The 26,276-nt window shown below is 43.3% G+C and overlaps 2 protein-coding genes across 2 annotated transcripts in view; one reads left to right on the forward strand and one right to left on the reverse strand.

Annotated features, from left to right (window-relative positions):
• Positions 1-18: 18 nt before the first annotated feature.
• LOC124858297 (basic helix-loop-helix domain-containing protein USF3) lies at positions 19-12,943 on the forward strand. The gene is made up of 7 exons (XM_047350286.1): positions 19-161; positions 561-687; positions 2,020-2,051; positions 2,163-2,245; positions 2,346-2,442; positions 5,169-9,871; positions 10,639-12,943. The coding sequence occupies exons 2-7, from the start codon at positions 644-646 to the stop codon at positions 12,442-12,444; spliced, it is 6,765 nt and encodes a 2,254-aa protein (XP_047206242.1). The 5' UTR covers positions 19-161; positions 561-643; the 3' UTR covers positions 12,445-12,943.
• Positions 12,944-13,938: 995 nt separating this feature from the next.
• Positions 13,939-26,276, reverse strand: part of boc (BOC cell adhesion associated, oncogene regulated) — a 36,432-nt gene continuing 24,094 nt past the window's right edge. Inside the window, exons 5-18 of the mRNA XM_047349758.1 lie at positions 23,361-23,504; positions 22,682-22,975; positions 21,358-21,630; positions 20,979-21,250; positions 20,730-20,895; positions 19,322-19,390; positions 18,873-19,082; positions 18,427-18,602; positions 17,737-17,959; positions 17,456-17,641; positions 17,177-17,373; positions 15,960-16,042; positions 15,645-15,787; positions 13,939-15,280 (exon numbers count right to left, since the gene is read on the reverse strand). Coding sequence (XP_047205714.1) covers positions 15,111-15,280; positions 15,645-15,787; positions 15,960-16,042; positions 17,177-17,373; positions 17,456-17,641; positions 17,737-17,959; positions 18,427-18,602; positions 18,873-19,082; positions 19,322-19,390; positions 20,730-20,895; positions 20,979-21,250; positions 21,358-21,630; positions 22,682-22,975; positions 23,361-23,504 — 2,606 coding nt within the window. The 3' untranslated portion in view covers positions 13,939-15,110. The remainder of the gene's footprint in view (positions 15,281-15,644; positions 15,788-15,959; positions 16,043-17,176; positions 17,374-17,455; positions 17,642-17,736; positions 17,960-18,426; positions 18,603-18,872; positions 19,083-19,321; positions 19,391-20,729; positions 20,896-20,978; positions 21,251-21,357; positions 21,631-22,681; positions 22,976-23,360; positions 23,505-26,276) is intronic.

Genomic DNA, 26,276 nt, shown 5'->3' on the forward strand with positions numbered 1-26,276 from the left:
CTATCCCATTGGCTGTTGTCTTCCAAAGGGACTGCCCCGTTCTGCACGGATTTAGGTGTATCTAGATTGTTTTGAGAGATGAGCTGAATGCTCTGCTAGTTTAGCTCCCAATGTCTAAGTTGTTCCTGGAACATATATTCACAAAAATGCCGAAGTTAGAGGTTGGTGAAATTAACGTCCGTTTTGTAACAAGGAACGCGAATTATTTCGTCTTTATTTTGCTTAATTTTGTAGGTAACGGTAAGCTAAGATAGCTGTTGGCTAACTAGCTAGTTTAATTGCTCAGGTTGTTAGCTTTCTGCCATTAAGTGACAGAACAGACATTATTATCGCTTATTATCGATATGACAACGTAAAAGTAGAACATTTGCTTGAACAGTTTGTCAAGTAAGCTGTTTTTATGCTGAAGTTTAAGTGTTACTGAATTTAGGTTTGCATTAAGGCTAGGTTACCTTTCACTAGCATGTTAGCGTCTAGCTGTTCTGGGGGAAGCCCAAAGGTAACAACAGTTTTTAAAGCGTAGCGTAGCTGATGATTACAGCGTTCTGTTCTGTTTGCAGGACGGGCACAGACAGGATATAAGGTCCAGTTGTTGAATGCGTTAACTGGTACCTTTCACCATTCAGGCAACTGTTAAAACAGGATGCCAGAGATGACTGAAACCCAGACACCTGGTCGAAAACCCAAGTGAGTATGTTTATATACACATATGATATGATTAGTCAAAGATTAAAGAGACACGGATGTTTACAGCATGGACACTGCTTTGTTTATAGGAATCAGCTCCAGCAGGGCTCCAAATTGGGCCCTATTCTGTTTGTATTGGTATGATCTTGTACCCAGGGTAAAACCAAAGGCATGAGCCTATATGGGGAATACTGAATGCTGACGTTAAGTCAAGAAATGCTTTACTGGGGTTTTGGTTTGGGGTGTGTACACATGTGTAATTGGGTTGCACTTTTTCTGTCCTCATACTGAGGTTCACAGTATGATAATCCCAAGTAAAACTACCAGAATTCACTCTAACACAAAATTTACACAAAAATCAAAACATTATATAACTGCTTTCATTTTAAACATAAAAGGAACAATTATTCCCATTGCCACTAAAATAATGTGACATTAAATTATACAGATATTACAATTCTATGACATCTATAATAATCTATTTGGTATTTTGATTTTTATACATAGGCTTGAGAAAATGTATAGAATAAACACCTGCTAAATTTATTTGTAGTCATCGTCCTTATTACACAGAATATTAAAGTTTCTGGCTATTCTGCTTTGTGTAGATTTGCACAACATAGCAAGCTGATATTTGCTGTTAGTCGTGCCATCTGCTTAAGTATCCAGCTGCCTTCTTTCAGCCATGTGACAGGCAGTGTGCAGCAACAGGTGGGAGAGGGCATCACTGTTACTTTATGCTCCATAGAACCGGAGAAAACTCAAGTCACTCCAGCACCTTATCTGGCATCTCATTGAAAAGGCTTTAAGCTGTAGAAGCAGTATGATGGAAAGTGGTTTTAAGACTGTAGCTTTTTAATACCTCGTATGCCTGAATACTGGTAACCAGTCCATGCCTACAAGTTCAATTTGGTTAAAGTGCAGACATTGACCATCTTCGGGGGAGAAAATACAGGTTGTCTCAACTCAATACAAGCATCCTGCAAGCAGTTTTCTAAAGGTTTTAGAAAATAATCTTAACAAGAGGAGATTGTACAATGGCTCCCAGAAAGATTGCATATAATGTTCATTGAATTTATTTATTCCTGTTGCAGTACTGAACCGTGATTTTTATTTTTGTGTGTGTGTGTGTGTGTGTACGGTTACACGCCTAGTTGATATTCATCTTGATGATCGATGACATTATCTTTTTGTGTAACTTGGGAAATTTTACATCAAACTCGTTTATATTAGTCTATTCTGTAAATAAATCCAAAAAATCGCATTCCCCGCTTATATGATGCTAACTTTTAAAATAGTTTTAACGGATTGTGAATTGTCCACCTTTTGCAGAAAGAAGAAAAACAAAGAATCCCATAATGCAGGTAACATAATATCTGCTACGATGCTTCTGTTTAAAATCTGCTGATTTATGACAATAGAGTTGATGTCGGTTGTTTGACCTAAAATTAATTTTGGCTCGTGTCCGCATTTAGTCGAAAGACACAGAAAAGAGAAAATTAATGCGGGGATTAATCGCATTGGGAATCTTCTGCCGTGTTCTCAGGCACTTAAACAGGTAAGGAAGTAGCTGCTCTTTATTGAATCACAATCATCCTATATGTTTATATAGTGCAATGTGTATTTGCTCTTATTTAAAGCCAATGTTCTCTTTATAGAGTAAGAATATGATATTGGACCAAGCTTTTAGCTACATCACTGAGCTGAAGAAACAAAATGATACATTGCTCCTGGAAGGTGGAGATAAAGTCCAAGGTGAGGTTTTTATTGTGCCTTTTCTTTTTGTACTTTAAAATAATCCCCTATTTGTTCCTCAGTGAGGAAATTAATATCAGCAGCAAAGTGAGGAGAATGGAAAGCACACAGATGCACATAAAACTTGAACTGTTCTTGAAGTTATCAAGGAGGAATATACAGGGGTTGGACAATGAAACTGAAACACCTGTCATTTTAGTGTGGGAGGTTTCATGGCTAAATTGGACCAGCCTGGTGACCAGTCTTCATTGATTGCACATTGCACCAGTAAGAGCAGAGTGTGAAGGTTCAATTAGCAGGGTAAGAGCACAGTTTTGCTCAAAATATTGAAATGCACACAACATTATGGGTGACATACCAGAGTTCAAAAGAGGACAAATTGTTGGTGCACGTCTTGCTGGCGCATCTGTGACCAAGACAGCAAGTCTTTGAGATGTATCAAGAGCCAGGGTAATGTCAGCATACCACCAAGAAGGACGAACCACATCCAACAGGATTAACTGTGGACGTAAGAGGAAGCTGTCTGAAAGGGATGTTCGGGTGCTAACCCGGATTGTATCCAAAAAACATAAAACCACGGCTGCCCAAATCACGGCAGAATTAAATGTGCACCTCAACTCTCCTGTTTCCACCAGAACTGTCCGTCAGGAGCTCCACAGGGTCAATATACACGGCCGGGCTGCTATAGCCAAACCTTTGGTCACTCATGCCAATGCCAAACGTCGGTTTCAATGGTGCAAGGAGCGCAAATCTTGGGCTGTGGACAATGTGAAACATGTATTGTTCTCTGATGAGTCCACCTTTACTGTTTTTCCCACATCCGGGAGAGTTACGGTGTGGAGAAGCCCCAAAGAAGCGTACCACCCAGACTGTTGCATGCCCAGAGTGAAGCATGGGGTGGATCAGTGATGGTTTGAGCTGCCACATCATGGCATTCCCTTGGCCCAATACTTGCGCGTCACTGCCAAGGACTACCGAACCATTCTTGAGGACCATGTGCATCCAATGGTTCAAACATTGTATCCTGAAGGCGGTGCCGTGTATCAGGATGACAATGCACCAATATACACAGCAAGACTGGTGAAAGATTGGTTTGATGAACATGAAAGTGAAGTTGAACATCTCCCATGGCCTGCACAGTCACCAGATCTAAATATTATTGAGCCACTTTGGGGTGTTTTGGAGGAACGAGTCAGGAAACGTTTTCCTCCACCAGTATCACGTAGTGACCTGGCCACTATCCTGCAAGAAGAATGGCTTAAAATCCCTCTGACCACTGTGCAGGACTTGTATATGTCATTCCCAAGATGAATTGATGCTGTATTGGCCGCAAAAGGAGACCCAACACCATACTAATAAATTATTGTGGTCTAAAACCAGGTGTTTCAGTTTCATTGTCCAACCCCTGTAAGTATTTGAAGCATTAACCATCTTTTCAGGATATATAGGACATTATGTTCACATTGAACACTAAACGAAAATGTTATTTATATCATGGTTCCACTATTGCAAGGCATGTACAAGTGTGTTTGATCTTAAATGTGCACAAGCCGCTTGGTTGATTGGATTTTTGGAGATTCCCACTTCTAGGATTCATTTTGCTCATTCAGGTAATAAATGCTTAGAACAGACCCCAAGTTACTCAGGGTCTCCTAGTCTATTTATTCAGCTCAGCTCCACTTATTTTTCCTTGAAGAAAATGGTCAGAATTGTGAATACTGCATTTTTTTTAAAACCACAATAGAAATCCTATTCGGCTATGTTTTTGAAAGCAGGATACCAGTGAGTATGTAAGGTGCCTGGCAAAGGGTGAGCCTTTTTCACATTTTGTAATGTTATAACAAAAAATCTCAATGTAATGTACTGGGATTTATGTGATAGACTAAAACAAACCAGAACATTATTGTGAAATAAAAGGAATATGATACTTGTTTTATTTTTTTAACAATAATTGGAAAAGCGTTAGGTGCATTCGTCTTCACCCCCCCGTCAATTGTTTGCAGAACCATCTCTTATGGAAATAACCTTTGCCCAGCTATAGATTAACTATAGACTTATGCCTATATTTCAGCAAAATTACAGAAATGCAGTTAGATTGGATCGAGAGTAACTGTGAACATCAATTCTCAAGTCTTGCCATAGTTTCTCAGTAGGGTTTAGCTCTGGAGTTGGATTTCTAGCACTTGACACACATGCTTTGACCGAAACCATCCCATTGTAGCGCCGGCTGTATGTTCAGAGATGCTGTCCTGCTAGAAGGTGAACCTCCAACACTCTTAAGGCTTTTGCAACCTGAAACAGGTTTTCATCCAGCTTTGTGCTGTATTTAGCTGCATACATCTTCACACAACTCTGAGCAGCTTCACTGTCTCTGCTAAAGAAAATGATCCCCACAACATGATGCTACCGCATCACATGAATAAAAAAATTAATAAAACTTTCCAAGGAAATGATCTGTAAAACAAAAACACAACAGGTTTGAAAGAGAGCAGGAAGAAGCAGTGACTTATCCAGTCCTGCCCCTAAGATTTTTATCTATAAAAAAAGATTGGAAACCACTGCACAGTTATGCACTTCTTTGTTGGTCACTTCATTAAACATCTGTAAAAAAGTATGTGGTTGTAAAGTGATAAAATAAATTTTAAGAACAATGTAAGGGGTATGAATACCTTCGCAAGGCACTGTGTGTTCCTAATGGTTTAAATGCGTGCTTTGTCTCTATGCAGCTGAGGAGATCCGACGGCTGCAGCATCAGTTGGATGAATTAAGGAAGGAGTGCGCTCACTACATCGAGCTCCTCAAAGCTCATGATATCAACCTTTTGGTGGATCCAACTATTCACTGGAAGGGAAAGCACCACTGTGCCAAAGTGGCAAAAGTGACCCCTACCCATCAGCCCCCAAAGAGCATTGTTGTTTATTCCAACGGTAGTGTGATTGGCCCTGTAGGGAAACAGGCAAGCCCAGGAAAGAAGCCCTCTGAAACAATTCAGCCACCACCCGATACCAGATTACAAGTTAATGGAGCTCTGCTGCAAGTTAATACTTCTACCACCACCCCTGCACTTCTCCCAGGCTCATCCGCCACACCCGCTCAGTCTACATCAGGTCTGAGGATGTTAGAGCAGTGTGTGGTTGAAACCCCTTCTTTGCCACCTTCTGTGTCGTACATCACCCTCCAGATTCCTGCAGGCACCACATCCCTGCTGCCGCAAGCACAACCCGATCCCCCACCTCAGACCATTCCCTTAGTAGCTACTTCAGTCTCACAGCAATCTGAAAGCAATCCTCAATCTGTGTCCACACGCACGACATCCACCCAAACTACAACCTCAACATCATTGGGGGGTTGCTCTTTGGTGACACATGACACTGCCATCAGGACTGTAAGTTACACTGCAGTTCCTGCCAATCAAACTGCTCTTAGGGCTGGAGCTGCAGGCAGCACACAGACCACATGGACAACATTGCAGATGGCAGGAAACACAGTGCAACCAGTTTGCCACAGTCTCTCCACTCCAGAGGTCAGCAGTACCACACAGGCGATCCAGCAGGTTGCAGTATGTCCTGTGGGCACCAGATCCTCTGTTAATCCTGTTCAAATACAGCTGCAACCACACGGGCCTGTACAGCAGGCACCTATCAAAACTCATATCCCAGCTAATCCGTTTAAAACTACCCCTCAGTTACAACCTGCAATTCTAAACCGCACACAGCCAGTTTTAAACCCCCAGCCTCAGTGTGCGGGTTTACCCCAGTCTGCCATAGTGCCGCAACCAGCTGTGATGGCTCATCCAGCTATCGTGTCACAGCCCCAGCCTGCAGTTTTGCAGGCAGCTTCATTGGTTCCTCATCCTCCTACTGCCCTTATTCCACAGCCTCAGCAAACGCTGGTACCCCAGCACCAGGCTGCTGTACTGCCCCTCCTGCAGACCATGCAAGTGGTGCAGGTGAACTCAGCTGCTGCTGCATCAGGTGTAACAGCACCTCAGAGCACAAACAATCCAAGTGTTGTCATCCTGCAGCAGGCCAGTGCCTGTCCCACTCAGCAGGTTGTGAGAGAGGATATTTCTAATGCAACACCTTGTCAGCATATAGTGATCATCCAAGCACCCAGTCAGGCTGCACCTGCTCCTCAGAGCTCTCAGCTGAGCATTGGTCCTCCTTCTCTCCCTGCCGTCTCCACTCAAACACCAACCACGACTAGTTCAGTAGCTGTCCCTCCTTTACAAAGTGTTGGGGGGAAACAGCTTGTGCACATCCTGCCTCGCCCCACCCAGCCAGAGGTAACCCATCCACTGCAGGTCAGCCAAGGATGCTCTTCTTCACCAGTCTCCACAACCCCACAAACGATCACTGTGAATGGCCAGGTGTTTGCTCTTAAGCCAGTAAAAACCTCTGATAAAGTTGGCTCCCAGATTGGCCAGAGCACCCTCCAACTAGTCCAGCCAACCACCTCTGAGGAGCCCATTACTAATGTGGCCCTCAACAGTTTAGGGGCCCTTAGCAGTCTGAACCAGAGCATATCTCAAGGCCTCCCACTGTCTACCCAGAGCAGTTGTCAGCTTCCCCCTTCATCATCAGTTGGTGTTATGCCGCCTGTATCTGGAGCTGCACCTGCACTACCTGCTCAGCAGCTACAAGCTCCAACAGGGATGGCTGCCACTGTCTCTAAGCCTTCAGGAAAAAAGCCCCACTCAGTTGTGAACACCAAGAGAGCATCATCTAAAAGGACTAAAACTGCCAAAAAGAAAGAGCTCAGGACTGCGCAACTTGTTTTTCCTGCCAAATCCACTGCTAACACTGCTCCTGATGGAGGAGGAGAGAGCCAGACAGTTCAAGATACACCATCTCTAGTTTTACAGTCCTCGACAACCATTCACCCAACATGCACCACAATTTCAGAGACCCGAGATGCCATAAGCTGTGTAACGTCAGGTCAGAACACACAGCAAATGGTTGTATGCAGTTCATCCAGCAACACTGTTGAATTTAGTCCGATGCAGGATAAAAGCTCTGTCTGTGCATCTCAGAGTGACTCAGCTGCACCAAAAGTTGTCAGTGAAACAGCCATGAAGCCATCAAGTGGCTCAGCTTTCACAATCGAGACTAAAACAACTTCAGTTTCTGGCAGTAGCTCGACTGTAACCAAACCGTTGGTCTCAGAGGTTAAACAGTTAACTGTTAGCACCACAACTATCATAATGCAAAGCGCACCAGCTGCCACTGCTTCTGTTTCCAAACAAAATAAATCCACAGTCACCTCTGCAGTTACTGCAGACACTCTGGTAACTTCTGCTGCTGACTCTAGTCTGAGTTTGCCTCCAGTCTGCACTCAGACTACTGCATCAGTGTCTCTAAATCCGAATACCAACACAGTGCAGCCTGCTGTTCCCCAAAAACCACAGTTCCAAGATCAAGTATCTTCTGCTAAACCAGAGTCTCGGCCCATAACTTCATCCTCTGCATCTACCCCTCTTGTCCTATCATCATCTACACCCACTGATTCGGCTCCAGACAGCTCTGTTCTAGTCTCCACATCAACTTTGGAAATTAAGAAAAAGGCCAATACTTCCAGAGCTCCCTCACAGCAGACTGAAGTGAGCTTCCCCCGACCCTCCTTATGCCATTCTACAGAAGTCAAACTAACTCAGACAACAAGAAATGACAGGGATGCTCTGGAGGAGAGGCCTTCAACAGCATCAAGAAAAGAAGGTGTGGTGGCGGTGACATCTGAAGCTCCCCTAAAAAAGGACTTCACTGTGTCTCAGCAGGTTTACACCAACCTAGATGACCAAGCAATGGAGCAGAATATGACATCCAGCAGGCAGACTGATTCTCCATTGACTACAGGAGGAGCTGGAGGCAGAGGATTCTCCGTAGCATCAATGCTTCCTCAAGGCCACAGCATTAGTGCATCGTCAGGCTCCTTTGGATCGTTTGCGTTTACATCTGAACAGGCAGAGATGCTCGCGTTGGCAATGCTAGAACAAGAAGGTCCCGAGAGAAGAAGTGGAGGATGCTCGGGGGACAACACTGCTACAGCTACGTGGGACTCCTCTAAAACCCCGCCAGTGTCTGCCAGCAGAGACCGAGGCTCCACTGGGCAGCAAGGCAAAATAACCAAACTGATGGACCAAGGTGCAGCTAAACATGTTGAGGTGTCTGTCAGTGGGCCAAACAGACATGCGCAAAATATTGCTTACTCGAAAGCTCAACCTCTCCCAACAGGACAGTCTCAGAGTTCAACCCAAGGTGGGACAGCTGCTAGCCTCAGTGTTAACAACCTGATCAGGCCCAGCTCCAGTCACCAACCATATCCCAGCTCCCCCAGTGTGACAGCCCAGCAGGGGTCGGTTCCTTCTCCAGCAGGGACGTCTACTCATATGTCCCAACCCTCAAACAATGCCATCTCACCCTGTTCAGGCACTCTCCAAGTAGTAGAGTACACCGGCATAAAAACTACAATAAGAGGTCCTCCTGGAAATGTTGTAGGTGAGCGACATGCGAAAATAACCTCCAAAAGGCAAGCCCAGGAAGAAGTGATGTTAACAGGAAAACGACCCAAACCTTGCCCTCCACCGGGTAACGCAGTGAGTCATATGGATGTGAAGGCAACAGACCATAGTCAGATGATGGTGGGACAGCTGCCATCCACCTCTGCAGCTGTAATGAATAGGATTAATTCAGATGGTGGAGGCCCGCTCTTTTCAACAAACTCCTACATGATCCCAGTTGTGCGCCCTGCAGATGGTCACTGCCCTGCTCAAGGGCCTCCTGAGCAGAACCAGGCAGGCGGGCTTCATCTGCCCCAGGGTCACCCACAGCATTCTGTTAGCCAGCCCAGTCAGCATCTGGGAGCGAACCTTTACATGAAACAGCAGCAACAAGAGCAACAGAGACACCATCTGTATCATCTGCAGCACCACCTGACCCAGTCTGACCCTGCACAGCGCCACTCACTACACCAGAGGGCGCTGCAGCAGCAGCAGGAGCAACAGCAGCAGCATGTCCAGAAGAAGCGGGGAATCGTCAGAGGGAATCAAACTGGCTCACCTGCTGGCCTGCAGCAGAAGCCGCATCACCTGGAAAAGTCTGGAATTCATCAGCATTCACATCAACAACAACAACAGCAGCAGCAGCAGCAGCATCCTCAGCAGTCACACCAACAGCATCAACAGCCAACACAGCACCAAGCTTCTCATCCACAACAACACCAACAGCAGACGCACCAGCAGCCTCAGCATCAACAGCAGCAGTTACAGCAGCAGCAGCAGCAGAACTCCCATCCCAGACATCCTCAGCATTTACAGCAACAGATCCAACAGCAACAGCAGCACTTTCGGCATCAGGAGAAGACATGTGAGGCCCAGTCAGTGGGATCCAGGGCCCACCACAACAGCCACTTGTCCCAGCAGGACCACCTCAAGGTGGGTAGCATAATATATGCAAGGTGTTGATATGGTTTACGATGACTTGTTAGACTTTGAATAAGAAATACTGTTAGGGAGTTCATCCTCTATATTGCAGACCTTAATTTTGATTAGTAGTACCTGCTAATTTTAAGCCCATGTGATTTATTGAAGGAACTAAGTTTATCCGTTTGCCACATTGTTGCCTTTCTTTGTTAATCCTGTCCTTAAAGAGGTCCACCTTGCAGGCTTCCTAAGAAGTCTGGAAAAGTATGAAGTTTAATTTGAGTATTTTCCACATCTGGACACGTATGAAAAAGGAAAATAAGAGCATGACAAAATGTCTGTTTTTCCACTTTATTCCTTATCCCATTGTGTAAAAGTTGTCCTTCCTACACCTTTCCCTTTTCTTTCCTTCCTCGCTCGCTGTGTGCCCTCCATCCTGGCCTTACCTCTCCTCTTTACTTACTTTCCTTTCTTGTATAATTCCTTCCCTCTCTCTGTCCTCCTTAGTGTAATTCCTTTTTTCATTCCTTCCTTGTGCCCTTATGTCCTTCCTTCTGGTTTTTCCAGGATCCATATTTAAAGCCTCAGTACTGCATACATTCATATAGATCTTTACTATTTTATATTTTGAAATAAACCTAAAGGACTGATAACTAAGTTGAGTCTGAAGAAATGGGGAACTTTTACAATTACCGATGTGTGATTGAGATTTACGGCACATTATTGTTCTTCTTCTTGTATGGTAAAGACTTTTGTGTCTTTGACTTCTCACCCTGCAGCCTGGTCAGGACCATAATGCTATGCAGAGGATGATGAGCTCCAGAAGCTTGGAGCAGCAGCTCATTGCTCCTCCCACCAACACAGTGTCTCGTTCATCCGAGCTGGCCTGTGCTCCGTCTCGCCAGGAGCGACACCGCGTGTCGAACTACTCCGCAGAGGCGCTTATCGGGAAAAGCTCCACCAGCGGTGAACAGCAGCAACGCATGGCTCTCCATCTTCAACCTGGCCATGGTGCCACCCAGGAGCAACCAGACCTCCGCAGCTACCTGGATTCATCACGAGGCAAGGCCGGCAACATTCACAACCCACAGAACCGCCTTTCGTCAGACCATTCTACATCCGGTGATCAGCGCATCTCTGAGTGTCAGTCCTTCAAGGCAATGGGTGGTGGAGGTGGAACGCATCAGCTCAGCGGTTTTGAGGCTCAGGTCTCTCGTGGGAGTGACATGACCCCCAAGTCGGTGCCTCCCTCTCAGCGGGGTCCTCAGGGGCAGCAGCAGGGAGGATTTAGGATGAATGTTGGTCCCACAGCAGACGCAAGAAATCGTGGCAGCTACAGTGGACCTCATCCTGGCCCTCAGGGAGTACAAGTTGGCCCTGCGCTGCCCCGGGAACAGGAAGGCTGCCACCAGAGTTTCATGCAGAGCCTCCATTCTCCTCACCTTCCTGAGCAGAGCAACCACCAGCGAGCGGTTCAGTGCTGCCCCCCTGTCAGCATGGAGTACAGCTGCGTGCCTGGAAGTTCCTCAGGAGATATTCAGGCCAAGGCCTCCAGTCCGAGCGTGCCTCAGTCTCAGAAGGCCCCAGTTATGCGACCCGCAGAGGGCAACAAGGGCCACATTTCTCAGGTCAGCAGTAATATGCATGCAGGCCCCGGTGTTCGAGCAGGTCTCCCCCACCCTCCAACCCCGCACAGCAGCTCTGAGCCAGGCCGCTCCTCTGCCATCTCCAGACCTCCTACTGCTGTTAGCCAGCATTCCCGGCATCTTCCTAGAGATGCTCATCCTGCCAAACTGAGACCCAGCGACAGGCCTCGATCAGCAGCTCTGAGATCCACCAACCCTTTTGAGCATGAGGGCCACTTACCTCTGTCCTCAGGGGGAGGGGTGCTGCTGGGCCGGGCTCAGTCTGGTGGAGAGAACCGCCGCAGCACCATTGTGCGCTTCATGGCAGACAGTGGACAGGTACCCAGTGACAACAATCTTGTTGCTGACCAACACCTAGCGCAGAACTTTGGGTTCCCCTTTATTTCAGAGGGAGGGATGAATCCTCCTCCCCCCATCAATGCAAACTCTACATTTATCCCTCCAGTGAGCCAACCGAGCACCTCCCGCACACCCTCCCTCCTCCCCGTGGAGGCCCAGAACACTTTACCGTCCTTTTACCCCTCTTACTCCCCTGCTGCTCACCCAAGCCTCCCCAGTGATGTCACAATCCAGTACTTTCCCAATCAAATGTTTACAAGCCCAAGTGCTGAAAAGGCCAGCGCCCCTCCCCTCAACAACAGATTCGGCTCCATCCTTTCCCCGCCGCGCCCAGTGGCATTTGGTCAGGCCAGCTTCCCTCTGCTTCCAGATATGCCTCCCATGCCATCATCTGGAATCACCCCTCACATCTCTAACTTCAGCCTCACCTCCCTGTTCCCCGAAATCGCTACTGGCATGCCTACAGACGGCTCAGCCATGCCGATGTCCCCACTGCTGTCCCTCACCAACTCGTCATCCGCTGACTCTGGCAAGCAACCCAACCGTCCCGCCCACAACATCAGCCACATCCTGGGCCACGATGGCAGCTCGGCTGTGTGACAAGTTGCAGTTTGAATGTCTGTTTGGACTGTTGTTCAGGAGTAAAAGATGACATTTTGACTTGCAACTTGTAATCTCTTTCAATGTTAAAGAAAGCAGTGATGAAGTACTTGATGTGAGGGGATTTTGTTGTTTACATGTTCTCTCAATTTCAGTTTAAAAGTCTTATTTTTCACATATTTAATGTCAGGGTAATCTTTTAAAATTTTTGTAAGGCTTTTGGAATTTATGGAAACGTAAGCCCTGAATGCTCCTTTTTGAAATGCTAGTTAAACTGACTGGTGCTGAAGAAAAAGTTGAGAACATGATTTTTTTTGTTTTGTTTTTTGGTCAAAAGGAAACCTTCTGCACAGTTACTAATTTAATTTACTAACTTATCAGGTTGTAATGTACAGATTTTTTTCCAAGAGCTATTTTGTAAATACCAGTATTTCATATCAAAGTTGCTAGATTATGTATTTGTAAATACAAAATTGATAAATAAAATTTATAAGGATAACTTCCTGGACCCTTGCCTCTGTTTTCAACACCCAGTTTTTTTTACTAAAATAATGAATATTAATCCCCTTTGCTCTGATACCCCCAAATTAAGGCTGAAACAATTGGATTAATTGTGATTAATTGATTATTGGAAAAATCTACTAATTTAGTAATCAAATTTTCTTAAAGAACAACACACTCAAAGCACTAATTATCCCAAAATTGTATAGAAAATATACCTTTTGTATTTAAGATGAAAATCCTTTGTAAATATACTCTATCCAGAAACTCAAGCAGCATAATTTTAGCTTCACCTGGTTCAAATTCTGTTAAGTCTCCTATTAAGCTTTATTTGCTATATTATTAATCGAAAAAATAGTCGACAGATTAATCAATTAGCAAATAATCGTTAGTTGCAGCCCCTCCTAAATCTAGGACACTCGGGTAATAAGCTAACATTTAAGACTAACGTTAGTATGGTTTACATGCTAATTTTAGCACTTTAGTAAGTTTATTTATATACCGCCTTTCACAGACACAAAGTACTGTACAAGGAAATCATATTAACGCACAATAAAATCATGACATAATCTAATGGTGGTGTTTTAACCACTGACTATGGTGTCAACTAATTTTAGCTAGCATAGTGTTAGCATCATTGTGCAAAATGCTAGCATTTAGTAGCTTAGGTTTTTTGATAACCAACATGCTAATGTTAGCACATTTCTATTTATTAAAGCATTTAATCTTTTGTATTTACCATTTGTAACTACTTTGTTTTATTACTATTTTTAATAATACCCATCATTTTCTGTAGTAGATGTTTAATCCTAAGAGCAACATGATAATGCATGTTTTTTTGCATTTTACTAATACATTTTTCCTAAAGATTGTTATTTAGACTTAAGCAAGCTATAAAACTGGTAGTTATGCTGCTGGGCATTACACACCAAGTGGTTGGAACATCAGCAGATTGACTCAAAACTGGTTACAAAAAACCAACACCCACAACAATAATTTCATAAGCTTTTTATTTACATGCAATAGTGCTCCAGCATGTGCAGAAAACAGCCTGCATTCTTTAGGGATTGTAGATTCAGGATCTCCTTCATTTTGATTAATTTTACCTAACACTTTTTTCCACTTACCTATGTGGAAAGAATAATACTAACGCACCTGTCACAACTTTCTCACCTGGCAGTCATTTGGTAACCAGCGAACAAGTAAACAGAAGTGGCTGCAGAGTGAAGTTCAGCTTATCGATGACTGAGTTATTTTCCAGAATCTCTCCCATTCAGTGATTGAAAAAAAAAAAAAAAAAAAAAAAAACTCCAACATAAATACCTTTACACAATATATAATCTCATGTACATAGTTAATAGTTTGTTAATGAAGAGCAAAGTATATTACCTTACAGCTATACACAATGGCAGTTTTCAGTTCTTGAAACTGTCGGCAGCACCTTATAACAGCATTAGATTGGAAAAATGGTCCCTTTGTTTCTGTTCTGCAAAAAGCTAAGTTCATAAGGTCTGAACATTTGGGAGAGGGCAGATGTCTACGACAGCTGCACAGTGGCACAGTTAGAACTGTTGCCTTGCAGCAAGAAGGTCCTGGGTTCAAATCCTGGCCTGTGGTCTTTCTGTATGGAGTGCAAGTTCTCCCTGTGTGTGTTTTTGGGGTCTTTCTGAGTACTCCGGCTTCCTCCTACAGTCTAAAACATGACTGTTAGTTTAATTGGTCTCTCTAAATTGTCCCTAGGTTTGTGTGTGTGTGTGTGTATGTGTGTGCATGGCTGTTTGATCTGTCTCTATGTTGTCCTGTGATAGACTGAACTGTCCACGGTGTACCCTGCCTGTGGCCCAATGACCACTGGCAATAGGCATCAGCCCACCAGTGGCCCTGCAAGGATAAGCAGGTACAGATGGATGGATAAGATGGCTATGAAGTGAGGACTGGAGGGTTGAGGTCTGGATATGGAAGTGCTGAATAAAAGGGAAGTCACTCCTCTAGAAATGCAGACTCCCTTTGTTAAGGACATAGTGTCTGATATATGAATAAATCGGGGGGGTTTTATAAGAAAATACCCATATATACAGTGTAATAACAATTATATGTACAAAAGCATAAATATATAAATATCTCTAATACAAAAATAAATATATTCTCTTGATTTCCTCTGTTCACTAAGAGTCTGCATCTGTGGTGCCTGTCGTCCCTGCGTTCTCAGTGGACACTTTCGGGAGGATGTTTACTTCCTGTATCGTATCTTGGGATTGTTGCATTGTGGCTGTGGAATACGGGGAGTTAAAAACTCCCTCATCCTCAAGTGACGACAGATGGAGAGGTTCTCGTTCTGCAGGAATGAAAGAGGGCAGATAAAACATTTTTAAGATTTCTACCTTAACTGAAACAAAAGCCTCATCTTCAGCTTAAAAGTTATTTCAGAAAACTTTGGACTACTAAGACATTGACTGGAGTTGTTTGCATCACCAAGATAAGACTAAGGATTGAGCTTTTTGGCAACAAACACTTCATGTGGGTCTGACAAGAAGGAAAGGATTTTAAAACACACCTTTTCATTATTATCATTATACATCTATCTTTCTAGATTAGATATCCCCAAAAGATAATTTCAGCATCATAATGAAAATCTCGTAACATTTTTCCACACTTAATTGGCACATTTCCTCTTCCATATTAGAAGAATCCACGCTTACTTTGACTGATTTCCGGCGCTACATCATCGAACCCAACTTTGCCTCCCACTTCCTGTGAGCTGACAAATTGAAGGGAAGACGGCAGGAGCTGATGAGTGTAGTGGTCAGGAGAACAGTGGTTCTGTTCTTGATGATCAGTCTCCCTGAGAAAAATGAACAAACATATTTTTAATGAGAGGACAATGTTATTGTTCTTAACAAAAAAAAGTGTAATGAAGAAAAAAAAATTACATTTCTAATACTAGAAAAGGGAAGGATTTAGCATAATTGAACTATAACAGAATTATCGGATAGTTTTTTTTTACTAAGACATACCTGCTGGAGTATTGGTATAGAGGCAGATGTCCATTTGTCTGTGGCAGAAGGGTGTCGCACTCCAAGTCACAATCCACTTCATCCTGCAAAGCAAAAATACATAAAGGTTATTTATTCGACAATAAAAGAACAAAAGCATTATAAATATTAATATTATTAGTTGTAGTCATAGTAGTAGTACCCATAGAAGTATTATAAAGTTTGTTGCTCAGCAACACAAAAACAACAAGAATTGCCACATATGGTCATATGTACTCAAATACTGTGATAAAAACCCGTATCTTTCGGCCCCACCCAGTTGACCTACCCCACCCAGAATTTAAAAGAAGGAAAACCTTTGAGTTTATTGTTCGAACTGAGATGCAACATTTATTTAAATAACTATACTTAATATCTGAAGGAAACCAGGATCACATATTTGGATAAAAAATGTGAGTTTTTAGTTAAAATCATGTACACAAAATTTTGTGAGTGCTATAAAAGCAAGTGCTAACATAACAAATCATATGACTCCGTATTTAGGGACTTTAACGCACAAACAAAACTACTGGTTGATAAAAATCTTTTTAAAAAGCTTAAAACGAATCAAGTTTCTCTATCATAAAGTGGACAAATTTCTGCCATGCAACAAATAAAACTCCTGGACCTCTATCATGACATTTTATTTTAAATTGCTTCTTACATCTGCTGACTTTATTTTTAAATACCTTACCAATACAGCAAAGATCTATCTTTTATTCTTTCTTTACTCAATGATAGCATCTACACCTAAGAGTGTTATCAGGGTGACATGGCAATAATTTCATCTGGTGCGTTAAATAAATAAAAATGACTGGACTGGTGGCGGCCTTTGATGGGTCTAGAACATACCCCGGCCGATCACCGGTCCAGGGCTATAAAGCTGAAAAATCAAAAAATCGATTTCCGTTTAACAGGTGGTTTCTCTATGCATCTATAGTTGGGATTGTCCAGGTTTAGATTTCTTTGGTAGATTTTCCTTTTCTGTTGCTTTTAGAGTTGAGATTTCAGAACTGAGTCAAGCTGATTATAACCAGTCTAGAGCCTAAAAATATATTTGTTGAACATTGTTTAGCTGTTATCACCGATATATTGATGCTGGCCTTTGTATGCAGTAATATACACAGTTTTAATTGCAAGGCTCCTGAAATTAAACTAAAGTTTCCAGACATGCCACCCCAGTCAGGATGTGTTTTCACCTGCTGCAGTCCTGCAAGGCACTGCTGAGCTTTTCCGTTGTACTCTCCGTTGGCTGGATAGACGCTGCGTGGAGGCATCATGTGTGAATCCAGGGGGCAGTGTCCAACCAGGGCGAGTCCCTGCAGAGGAACCATGGTGTACTGACACGTTGACACTGGAGCAGCCACAGTGGGGAAGCATAAGTCTGATGCTTGCTCTGCAGTTAGCATAAAAATGAATTAAGACATATGTCCAGAGGCAAGAACTTGTAACCTTGAGGAACTCTGGGAAACACTCACTCTGCTTGGCCCAAGCTCTCCAGAGACAGAAGGGGATGAAGGCGACAATGATGAAAACAAAGGCTCCAAGGACAATACCAACAATCAGGTAGGGGAGGTCGCCAGGCCGTGGCACCAATACGCCAGGGGTTCCAGTACCTGAGTCTGGGGGCTCAGGATCCACAGGTCGCGGGTTATTAGGACGAGCTGAGGAAAAAATAGATAGAAATGGCTTTTAAGATTACTGTGAGAAAACTACATGTACTATAAACCAGACAAACATCCTCTGCAAATCCCCTCACCTTTAGTTTCAAGGATCACTACATTGCCAAATTCGCTCTCGCCCTTCTCGTTGAAGCTCTGCATCTTGATGTCATAGGCCGTTTCTGGCTGCAGGTCAGTGATCGAATGCCAGTACCGGTCACCCTCCACCACATCTTTCTTGTAGTCGCTGTCATTATCGCTGTCCGTCGGCCGATAGTAGATGTAGAAACCATAAATTGGCGTGTTGTTCACGGGAGTGTACTGGGGAGGAGGTTACAGTCACCATGAGCTTCATTTCAAACAAAATTCCATAGTGTAGCAGACTCAGATTTGCTGTTTTCAGTCCTTTAGGCAAACATTCAATATGTAAAATTCAAAAATTCACATTGAATTTATTCCAGATATTTCTGGTGTTCAGGGTTCATATAGAACAAGGAAAACACAAAAGAAAGGGAAGGGATGGTGGGGAGGAAGGAAGGACGGGAGGAAGAAAAGGGGACAGAAGCTAGGACAATGGAAAGAAAGGGAAGGAACAAAGGGGAAGGATGATGGAAGGAAAAAAGGAGGGAAATAAGGAAAGAGACAAGGAAGGAAGGAATGGAAAAAGTTGGCTGGAAGGAAGAACACAAAAGAGCAAGGGCAGAAAGTAGGACACAATGGAATCTAGAATAAAGTCTGGAAAAACAAATATTTTCATGCTCTACTTTTCTGTCCTCCTGGACACATACCGTCCACTTCAGGATGATGGTGGTCTCATTGATGGCCTCATTGTAGGTGATGTATGGTCCATCAACGGGACGCTCGTGGGTTTTCCCTCCCACCACCGTGTAGGCCTTCGAGGGGGCACTGGGGGGACTGGAACCGATAACATTCACAGCCACCACACGAAACTTATAAGATGTTCCTACAGGAAGAGGAGTGATCATTTAGTCAGTCTCAGCGGGATCCAAACCACTCTAAAAACTTTACACAGTTTTATGTTTTCTTTCTCAGAGCAAATGTTATGTTAATTGTAACCTAGTTAAGTTTTGATTAATGGTAGTAATCACTGAAATGGCTTTAACTACTCTCATTATGGTGATAAATTTACAGAGCGTGGGACTTTAATTATGCAGGGCATCATCGCTGTAATTACATGGAGCGACATCCGATAACTCCCCTCCTCCAAACCAACCTTTCTCCAGGCCCGTGATTTCCACAGACAGCCTGGAAGGGGGAATGTTCTCCACCGCCATCACCCATTCCTCCCCGGGCCTCTTCACCTTCTTGTACTCCACCCTGAACGACTGGATGGGGAAGCCGCGGTTACCGCGAGGAATCCAAGTCACGTACGCCGATGTCTCTGTAGCCGTGGAGACGGTGGGCTTATCGGGAGCTTCGGGGGCTGCGGAAGGGAGGGTGGGGTCAGATACGCAGTGACAATATAGAAATAAATCCCAGAGAACAACAATGCAGCCTCAGTGTGGCAAACTTACTGAGAACTCATCCTTCAGAGACAGAAATGCAAGAGAGAGAACTGTTAGAGGAGAGGGTTAGTAGCTGATGTTAGTCTTAGCCTTGGCCTCTGATGTCATTAGTGCTGTTAATCAGAGTGTTTGCTGCATTCGCAGGTTGAAAGCTTACGAGAGAGGCTTGGCGAAGGGACGGCTGGAGTTTTTGGTGGATCATTGGGAGCTCCTAGACCTTTACGCCCTGCAGACAGAAAAGCAAAATGGTTTAGTGCTGCAGAAAGTTTCTTTGAGGCATCTAAAGAAATAATGCCATCTTCTTTTTGTATTGTAAACTGAGTTTAAAAAGGTCAAATCAATTATAGTGCCTCGCAAAAGTATTCATACCCCTTGAACTTTCTCACCGTTTGTCACATTACAACCACAAACCACACAAAGCAGCACATAATAGTTATGTGGAAAGAAAATTATACACGGTTTACCATTTTTTACAAACAGAAATCTACATATAAATTCAACCCCCCCATAAAAAAGACCTGTGTGTAATTTAATCTCAGTATATATCCAGCTGTTATGTGAAGGCCTCAATGGTTTATTAGAGAACATTAGAGAACAAATCATCATGGAGACCAGGAAGCACAGCAGGCAGGTCAGGAGTAAGGTTGTGGAGAGATTTGGCGCAGAATAGGTTAAAAACAAGATTTGAACATCTTACAGAGCATATGGCACAGCTGCAAACCAAGAGATCTCTGATTATCTAAACTGACAGGCTGGGTGCAGAGACCCTGGCCTGTCAGAGGAGCAGCCAAGAGGTCCATAGTAACTCTGGAGAAGCTGTAGAGATCCTCAGCTAACTTATGGGCGTGTGCTCCACAAATCTCAGGTTTACAGAAAAGTAACAAGAAAAAAAGCTACATTTTTACCATAAGCCAAGCATGAACACAGGAAACATGTAGAAAGAGGGGCTCTGTCAGAGGAGACCAAAATTAAACGTTTTGACCTACATGCAAAACACAAAACACAATGTCTGGAATAAAATTCATACTGCCATCCGCATGGTAAAACATGGTGGTGGCAGCATCATGTAGCGGTGATGCTCTTCTTCAGCAGAGACAGAAAAGCTTGTCAGGAAGATGGATGGAGCCAAATATAGGGCAATACTGGAAGAAAAGGTTGCCAAACACTAAGGAAAGGGAGGTTCACCTTCCAGCAGGACAACAACACTTTACATACAGCCAGAGCTACAATGCAAAGGTTTAGAACAAAGACCATTCATGTTTAGGATTGGCCCAGTCTAGAAGTCTAGATCTAAATACAATTTAGAATTTGTTGCTGTACTCTGACAAAATGTGGAAAAGTTCACAGGATATGAATACTTCTGTTATACAGCAGCTTAGAAAGTTTAAGCAAATGTTGTGCAGTTCTGAATTTGACTGGGATAGTCTCTTTCTTTAAACTGGCTTTTACCCAAAAAATGTAAGACATGGGATTGAAAATATGATAAAAAGACCAATCAGTAAATCGTGACATAAAGGTCATCATTATAATTAAAGGGACAACAGATGCACATGTGTCTGCCATACCTCTGCCAGTTCTGAAGGTCATCATGGCTGGCTGTCCCAAACCTGCACAGTTCTTAGCAGCCATCTCTACTTCATAGAGGCTGTCCGGCTGCAGTTTGGTTAGAATCAGCTTATGAAGGGAGCCTGAAATACTTCGAGTGGTCCACTCTGCAAGAGGGTCTCCCTCCTAGGCAGGAACACAGAACTTGGTCAGAGAGGAAGGAAAAGGTGCCATGTAAGTTTAATTAGACAATAAGAGGTCTTTCTTACCTTTCTGTATTTTATCACATACTCCAGTACAGGGGTCCCTCGTTCATGCCGAGGTCGCCAGGTGAGCTCATAATAGTCGGCTTTGCCTGTTCGAGGCTGACTGAGAATAATAGGGGCGTCTGCAAGTAGTAATATTTGCCCTGGTAATGCGGAGCAGTCCAGAGGCAGCATGGCACCAGCAGCCCCAGACCTTACAGGAGGCTGCTCCTTCAGCACTTTATCAGGGCTGAGTGGGCGAAAATTGGGGGGCAGCCTTCCTCTAGATGAAATCCCTACAAAGAAAAAAAAAAATTTAAATAAAAACAAACCCTATCAAACCTGAAGGCTTTCAAACATGGGAATAAGCCGCACTTCAGAACACCGATCTATAACAGCTTACCAGTTGATAGAGTGATGAGGCGAGCTGAGGCCTGCGAGCTGCCCAGCCCATTCTCTGCCATGCACTGGTACAGGCCATCATCCTGAGTGCTCACGTTGGAGATGCGCAGTGCCCGTGAAGTGAGACGGTGGCGGGACGACGGAGCGAGGGGTCGGGCATTGTGGAGCCACATCACAGAGGGTGTGGGCTTACCTCGGGCTTGGCAGATGATGCGCACAGTTTCCCCGTATGCGACCTCCAGCTGCTGCAGCTCTACAGTCACCAGAGGAGGCTCTGCAGGAGGAACGGGACACATCAGGGTTAAGAGTTTGTGTTTGTACAGTGTCTTATTAAATTAGTTCATGCCACACAGACCCACACATAGCATTGTGTAAATAATTATTAGACTGGGGCAGAGGTTCGTTGCCTTGTACAACAAAGACCCATACAACATACAGCCAGAGGTGCAATGAAATGGTTTAGATCAAAGCACATGTATGTTAGAATGGCCCAGTCAAAACCCAGACCAAAGTCCAATAGAGATTGAAAAAAAGTGATGTTCACAGATGCTCTCCATCTAATCTGGCTGGGTTTAGACATCTTGCCAAAAAAAAAAAAAAAAAAACATGGGTTCAAATTTCAGTCTTTATTTGTGGAAAACTGGTAGAGACACACCCCAAAAGGCTGTTGCAGCAAAATGTGGTTCTACACTTTTTATTTTATTTAGCAAAAATGTAAAAACAATGTATTATTCTCCTTCCAATTCACAAATAAGTGCCACTTTGTGGTGGTCCATAACATGAAAATACTAAGAAGTTGGAGGTTATAAAGTAACAAAACATGAAAAGGTTCAAGGGTGTGAACAGTTGTGAAAGTCAATGTACATAGAAAAAGTGTGTGTGTGTGTGTGTGTGTGTGTGTGTGTGTGTGTGTGTGTGTGCGTGTGTGTGTGTAGAGTGAGCCAAGCCAGCTAGTTGATGGTTGGCTGCTTGTGAATGGGGGGTAAAGACAGAACTCATTACAGCTACAGCAGCACTCTTGACTTTAATTAGAGCCAGCTGCAGAGAGACAAGCACACAACACATTAACACAAACATGCACGCACACAAACGCACACTAAATCACTGTAAAAACAGTCATCCATAACCTAGACACGTTCAATCAAATGCAGCTATAGAATAAAGAGCCCTGTCTCCAGCGTGTCTTCTACGCCTCTGCACACATACAGACAGAACTTTGTCTTCCCAGCTCGCCAAACAGGAGACAAAATAATTCCCAAATTCATGACTCAGACAAAATAAAGCCAAATTAGCAAGGCTCAGAATGTAATAAATCATTTGCTCACCAAACACTTGAACATCGTAGAGCACGGTGGCAGCTCTGTCTGAGCCCCTGCCGTTGTCCGCTCGGCAGACGTACGTGCCCGAGTCACCCTCGCTCACAGCGTCGATCAGCAGGTTGCTCAGCAGAAAGCGCGTGTTGTTGTGAGAGCGCAGCTCCAGGCCATCTTTTGCCCATGTGACATGCGGAGTGGGGATTCCACTGGCCACGCACTCCAGGACCAGTCGCTGGCCTTTGGTCACCATGATGGATCGGGGCGCCGGCGGGTAGATGATGCGAGCCGCTTCGGACGTGGAACCTTAGAGAGCGAGAGATGAGGAGAATCGAGATAAGAATGCTAAATTTAGAGACTGATGACAAAGATGTTTAAGCAAAATGACTTCACATTTTCATCTTTGAATATAAAGCATGAACTGTGCATGTCAGGATGAGTGACTGAATGTGTGCTGATAAGATCAAATGATAAACCTCCTGCTAACACATCTGGAACACGTGTGTCTCAACAGCTGCAAACTCATCTGACTGCAAAAACTGACCCTCACCATGATGCTACCACTGCCATGCTTCGCAGATGGTACTGTGATCTTATGCCTGCAAGTTTATATCTTTTTAACCAAACAAATTATGCAAAGATCAAATCTCACTGTTCTGCCTTGGTGTCGGTGTTTGAAACCAAGACTCACGGCGAATGCGCAGACGATCAGTGGATCTGGACGTTTTGACCTCCTGAGTGACGGGATTGTAAGCGGCACACTTGTACGACCCTTCGTCGTCCTGGGTAGCATTGGCTATCTGCAGGTTCCCTGATGGCATGATGAGGTAGTTCCCTAAAAGAAGAGAAAATGCATGCTGGAATTCGAGGAGCTCAACAAACCGAGAAATGAATGGGGTTACATCTAGATAAATGAATCCAAAACCTTTTAGGTTCAAAACCCAAAATGGCTTCCGATCTCGTTGTACTTCAGTTCTTAAGCCAATGCATATCAATGTTGTTGGAGTTAATGGTTATATTTATCTCTTTATTTTATTGAACCTTTATTTAACCAGGCTGTCTATTGCCAATAATATATTTGTTTAGAGACACCTGACCAAGAAGGCACACCAAACAGACATAAAACGCAAAAATGTTTAAATCATATTTTCTGAAATCCTGGCATTAAGTCCCTCATTTGTATTAATTTTGTTTTTCCTCCTCATTTGGGCCATTTGACGTAAGAAATCCCAATCAAGCTGAAATAACTGATTACTGGAGTCCTGTAACCACATTTCCTCACAGGTTATGAGCAGATTATAAAAACAAAATCACTTAATTATTGGTTGTCAAAGTGGTTCAGAAACGTCACAGATTTTATTGTTCAGACAGTTTTTTTTCTTGCTTTTTTTCCCTCTTTCTGTCATTTTGTTTGTATAAAATAATCCAAAACATGCATACAATGCATTCACTTGATGCGCAGATAATAGTACTTAGGTAATTCAGATATGTACGTCTCGATAGTAAAACAAGCCATTCTGGATTTATACCGTCCCCAGGAAGCCAAGAGGAGTCCCGGCAGCTCCAGATTGCGTCCCAAATGTAAAAGTGTGAGCACAAAAACTGTGGAAGGGCTGAAGAAACATATTGGAATTTCATGTAATAGACCAACACAGAGTAGTGCATAATTGTGATGTGGAAGGAAAATGATTTATTTAGTTTTTGCAAATGAAAATCTGAAATGTGTGGCATGCCCTTCTATTCAGCCCCATGAATCAAAACATTGTAGGAAATTATTCAAACCACTGGCAGATTTACATTTAAAATTTTCATTCAACCAAGAAGTTTCATTCTGATAGGAAATGGGGTGGGAATCTCTCAAAAGATTATTAAACAATCTAAAATAGGTAACCGTTTTGAAAAAAAAAAAAAAAAAAAAAAATCTACCTTTTGTTGCAATTTTACAGCAATTTAACCGTTCTTATTATGTCTGAATAGGTTTTTCAAAGTTTGGACGGTCTTTTTTATTATTATTGATTTATTATTGTTCAGTTACAATGTAATCTATCCATCAATGAATGTTGCTTTCAACTCAAAACTTGGCAACTTCGAACACTGTAAAGTATTTTTATTCCCCTATGACTACTGTACTTTATCTCTTGCAACAGTTATGACCAAAACGTGCGACTAGCGACCATCTTTAGCTGCAGTTTGATTTATGGAGGTGTTTGGTATAGTTAATTTACTCTGCGGTTAGAGTTTGTTTACTTGGCTTCTCCAGCCATTAAAGCACAAAGGCAGCTGAAAATACATTAGGACATTTTGGAATAAGAGGATGACAAAGAAGAAAAGCAAAACAATAAAAAAAAAGAAAACAGTCCACGTTGCAAAACTTGGTTTGTAACATGAACCCTCAGAGCCATTACATTACATGGCTGTACTGTCAAAAAAGGCCACAGAGTGGCGCCCTCGAATCTGAACCAGAACAAACTTTTGACAATGCAGCATACATTTCCTCCTAGATAAGAGGCAGATACAGTGACTTGCGAAAGTATTCAGTGTTCAGGGTGATGAGCTGTGTTGCTTTTACACCAAACATATCATTTTGCATTGTGGCCAAACAGTTTGATTTTGGTTTCATCTGACCAGAGCACCTTCTTCCACATGTTTGATGTGTCTCCCAGGTGGCTTGTGGCAAACTTTAAATTAAACTTTTTATGGATATCTTTGAGAAATGGCTTTCTTCTTGCCACTCTTCCATAAAGGCCAGATTTGTGCAGTGTACGACTGATTGTTGTCCTATGGACAGACTCTCCCACCTCAGCTGTAGATCTCTGCAGTTCATCCAGAGTGATCATGGGCCTCTTGGCTGCATCTCTGATCAGTCTTCTCCTTGTTCGAGATGAAAGTTTAGAGGGACGGCCGGGTCTTGGTAGATTTGCAGTGGTCTGATACTCCTTCCATTTCAATATGATTGCTTGTACAGTGCTCCTTAGGATAATGTTTAAAGCTTGGGAAATCTTTTTGTATCCAAATCCGGCTTTAAACTTCTCCACAACAGTATCTCGGACCTGCCTGGTGTGTTCCTTGGTCTTCATGATGCTCTCTGCGCTTTGAACAGAACCCTGAGACTATCACAGAGCAGGTGCATTTATACGGAGACTTGATTACACACAGGTGGATTATATTTATCATCATCAGTCATTTGGGACAACATTGGATCATTCAGAGATCCTCACTGAACCTCTGGAGTGAGTTTGCTGCACTGAAAGTAAAGGGGCCGAATAATATTGCACGCCCCACTTTTCAGTTTTTTATTTGTTAAAAAAGTTTGACACATCCAATAAATGTCATTCCTCTTCAAGATTGTGTCCAACTTGTTGTTGATTCTTCACAAAAAATTTGAATTTTATATCTTTATGTTTGAAGCTTGAAATGTGGCAAGAGGTTGAAAAGTTCAAGGGGGCCAAATACTTTCGCAAGGCACTGTATCAGTACCTACAGCTCCAGGCATCATCAGCATACAAGTGACAAAGCGCTGGAGTTTTTTCTTCTTTTCCAGGAGACTTAGAAGTAAAACAGTTTGAAAAATAAACAACTGCATTCCCATGTTGCAACAATCCCCAGA

Source organism: Girardinichthys multiradiatus, chromosome 21 (assembly GCF_021462225.1).
Source record: "Girardinichthys multiradiatus isolate DD_20200921_A chromosome 21, DD_fGirMul_XY1, whole genome shotgun sequence".
NCBI lineage: Eukaryota > Metazoa > Chordata > Actinopteri > Cyprinodontiformes > Goodeidae > Girardinichthys > Girardinichthys multiradiatus.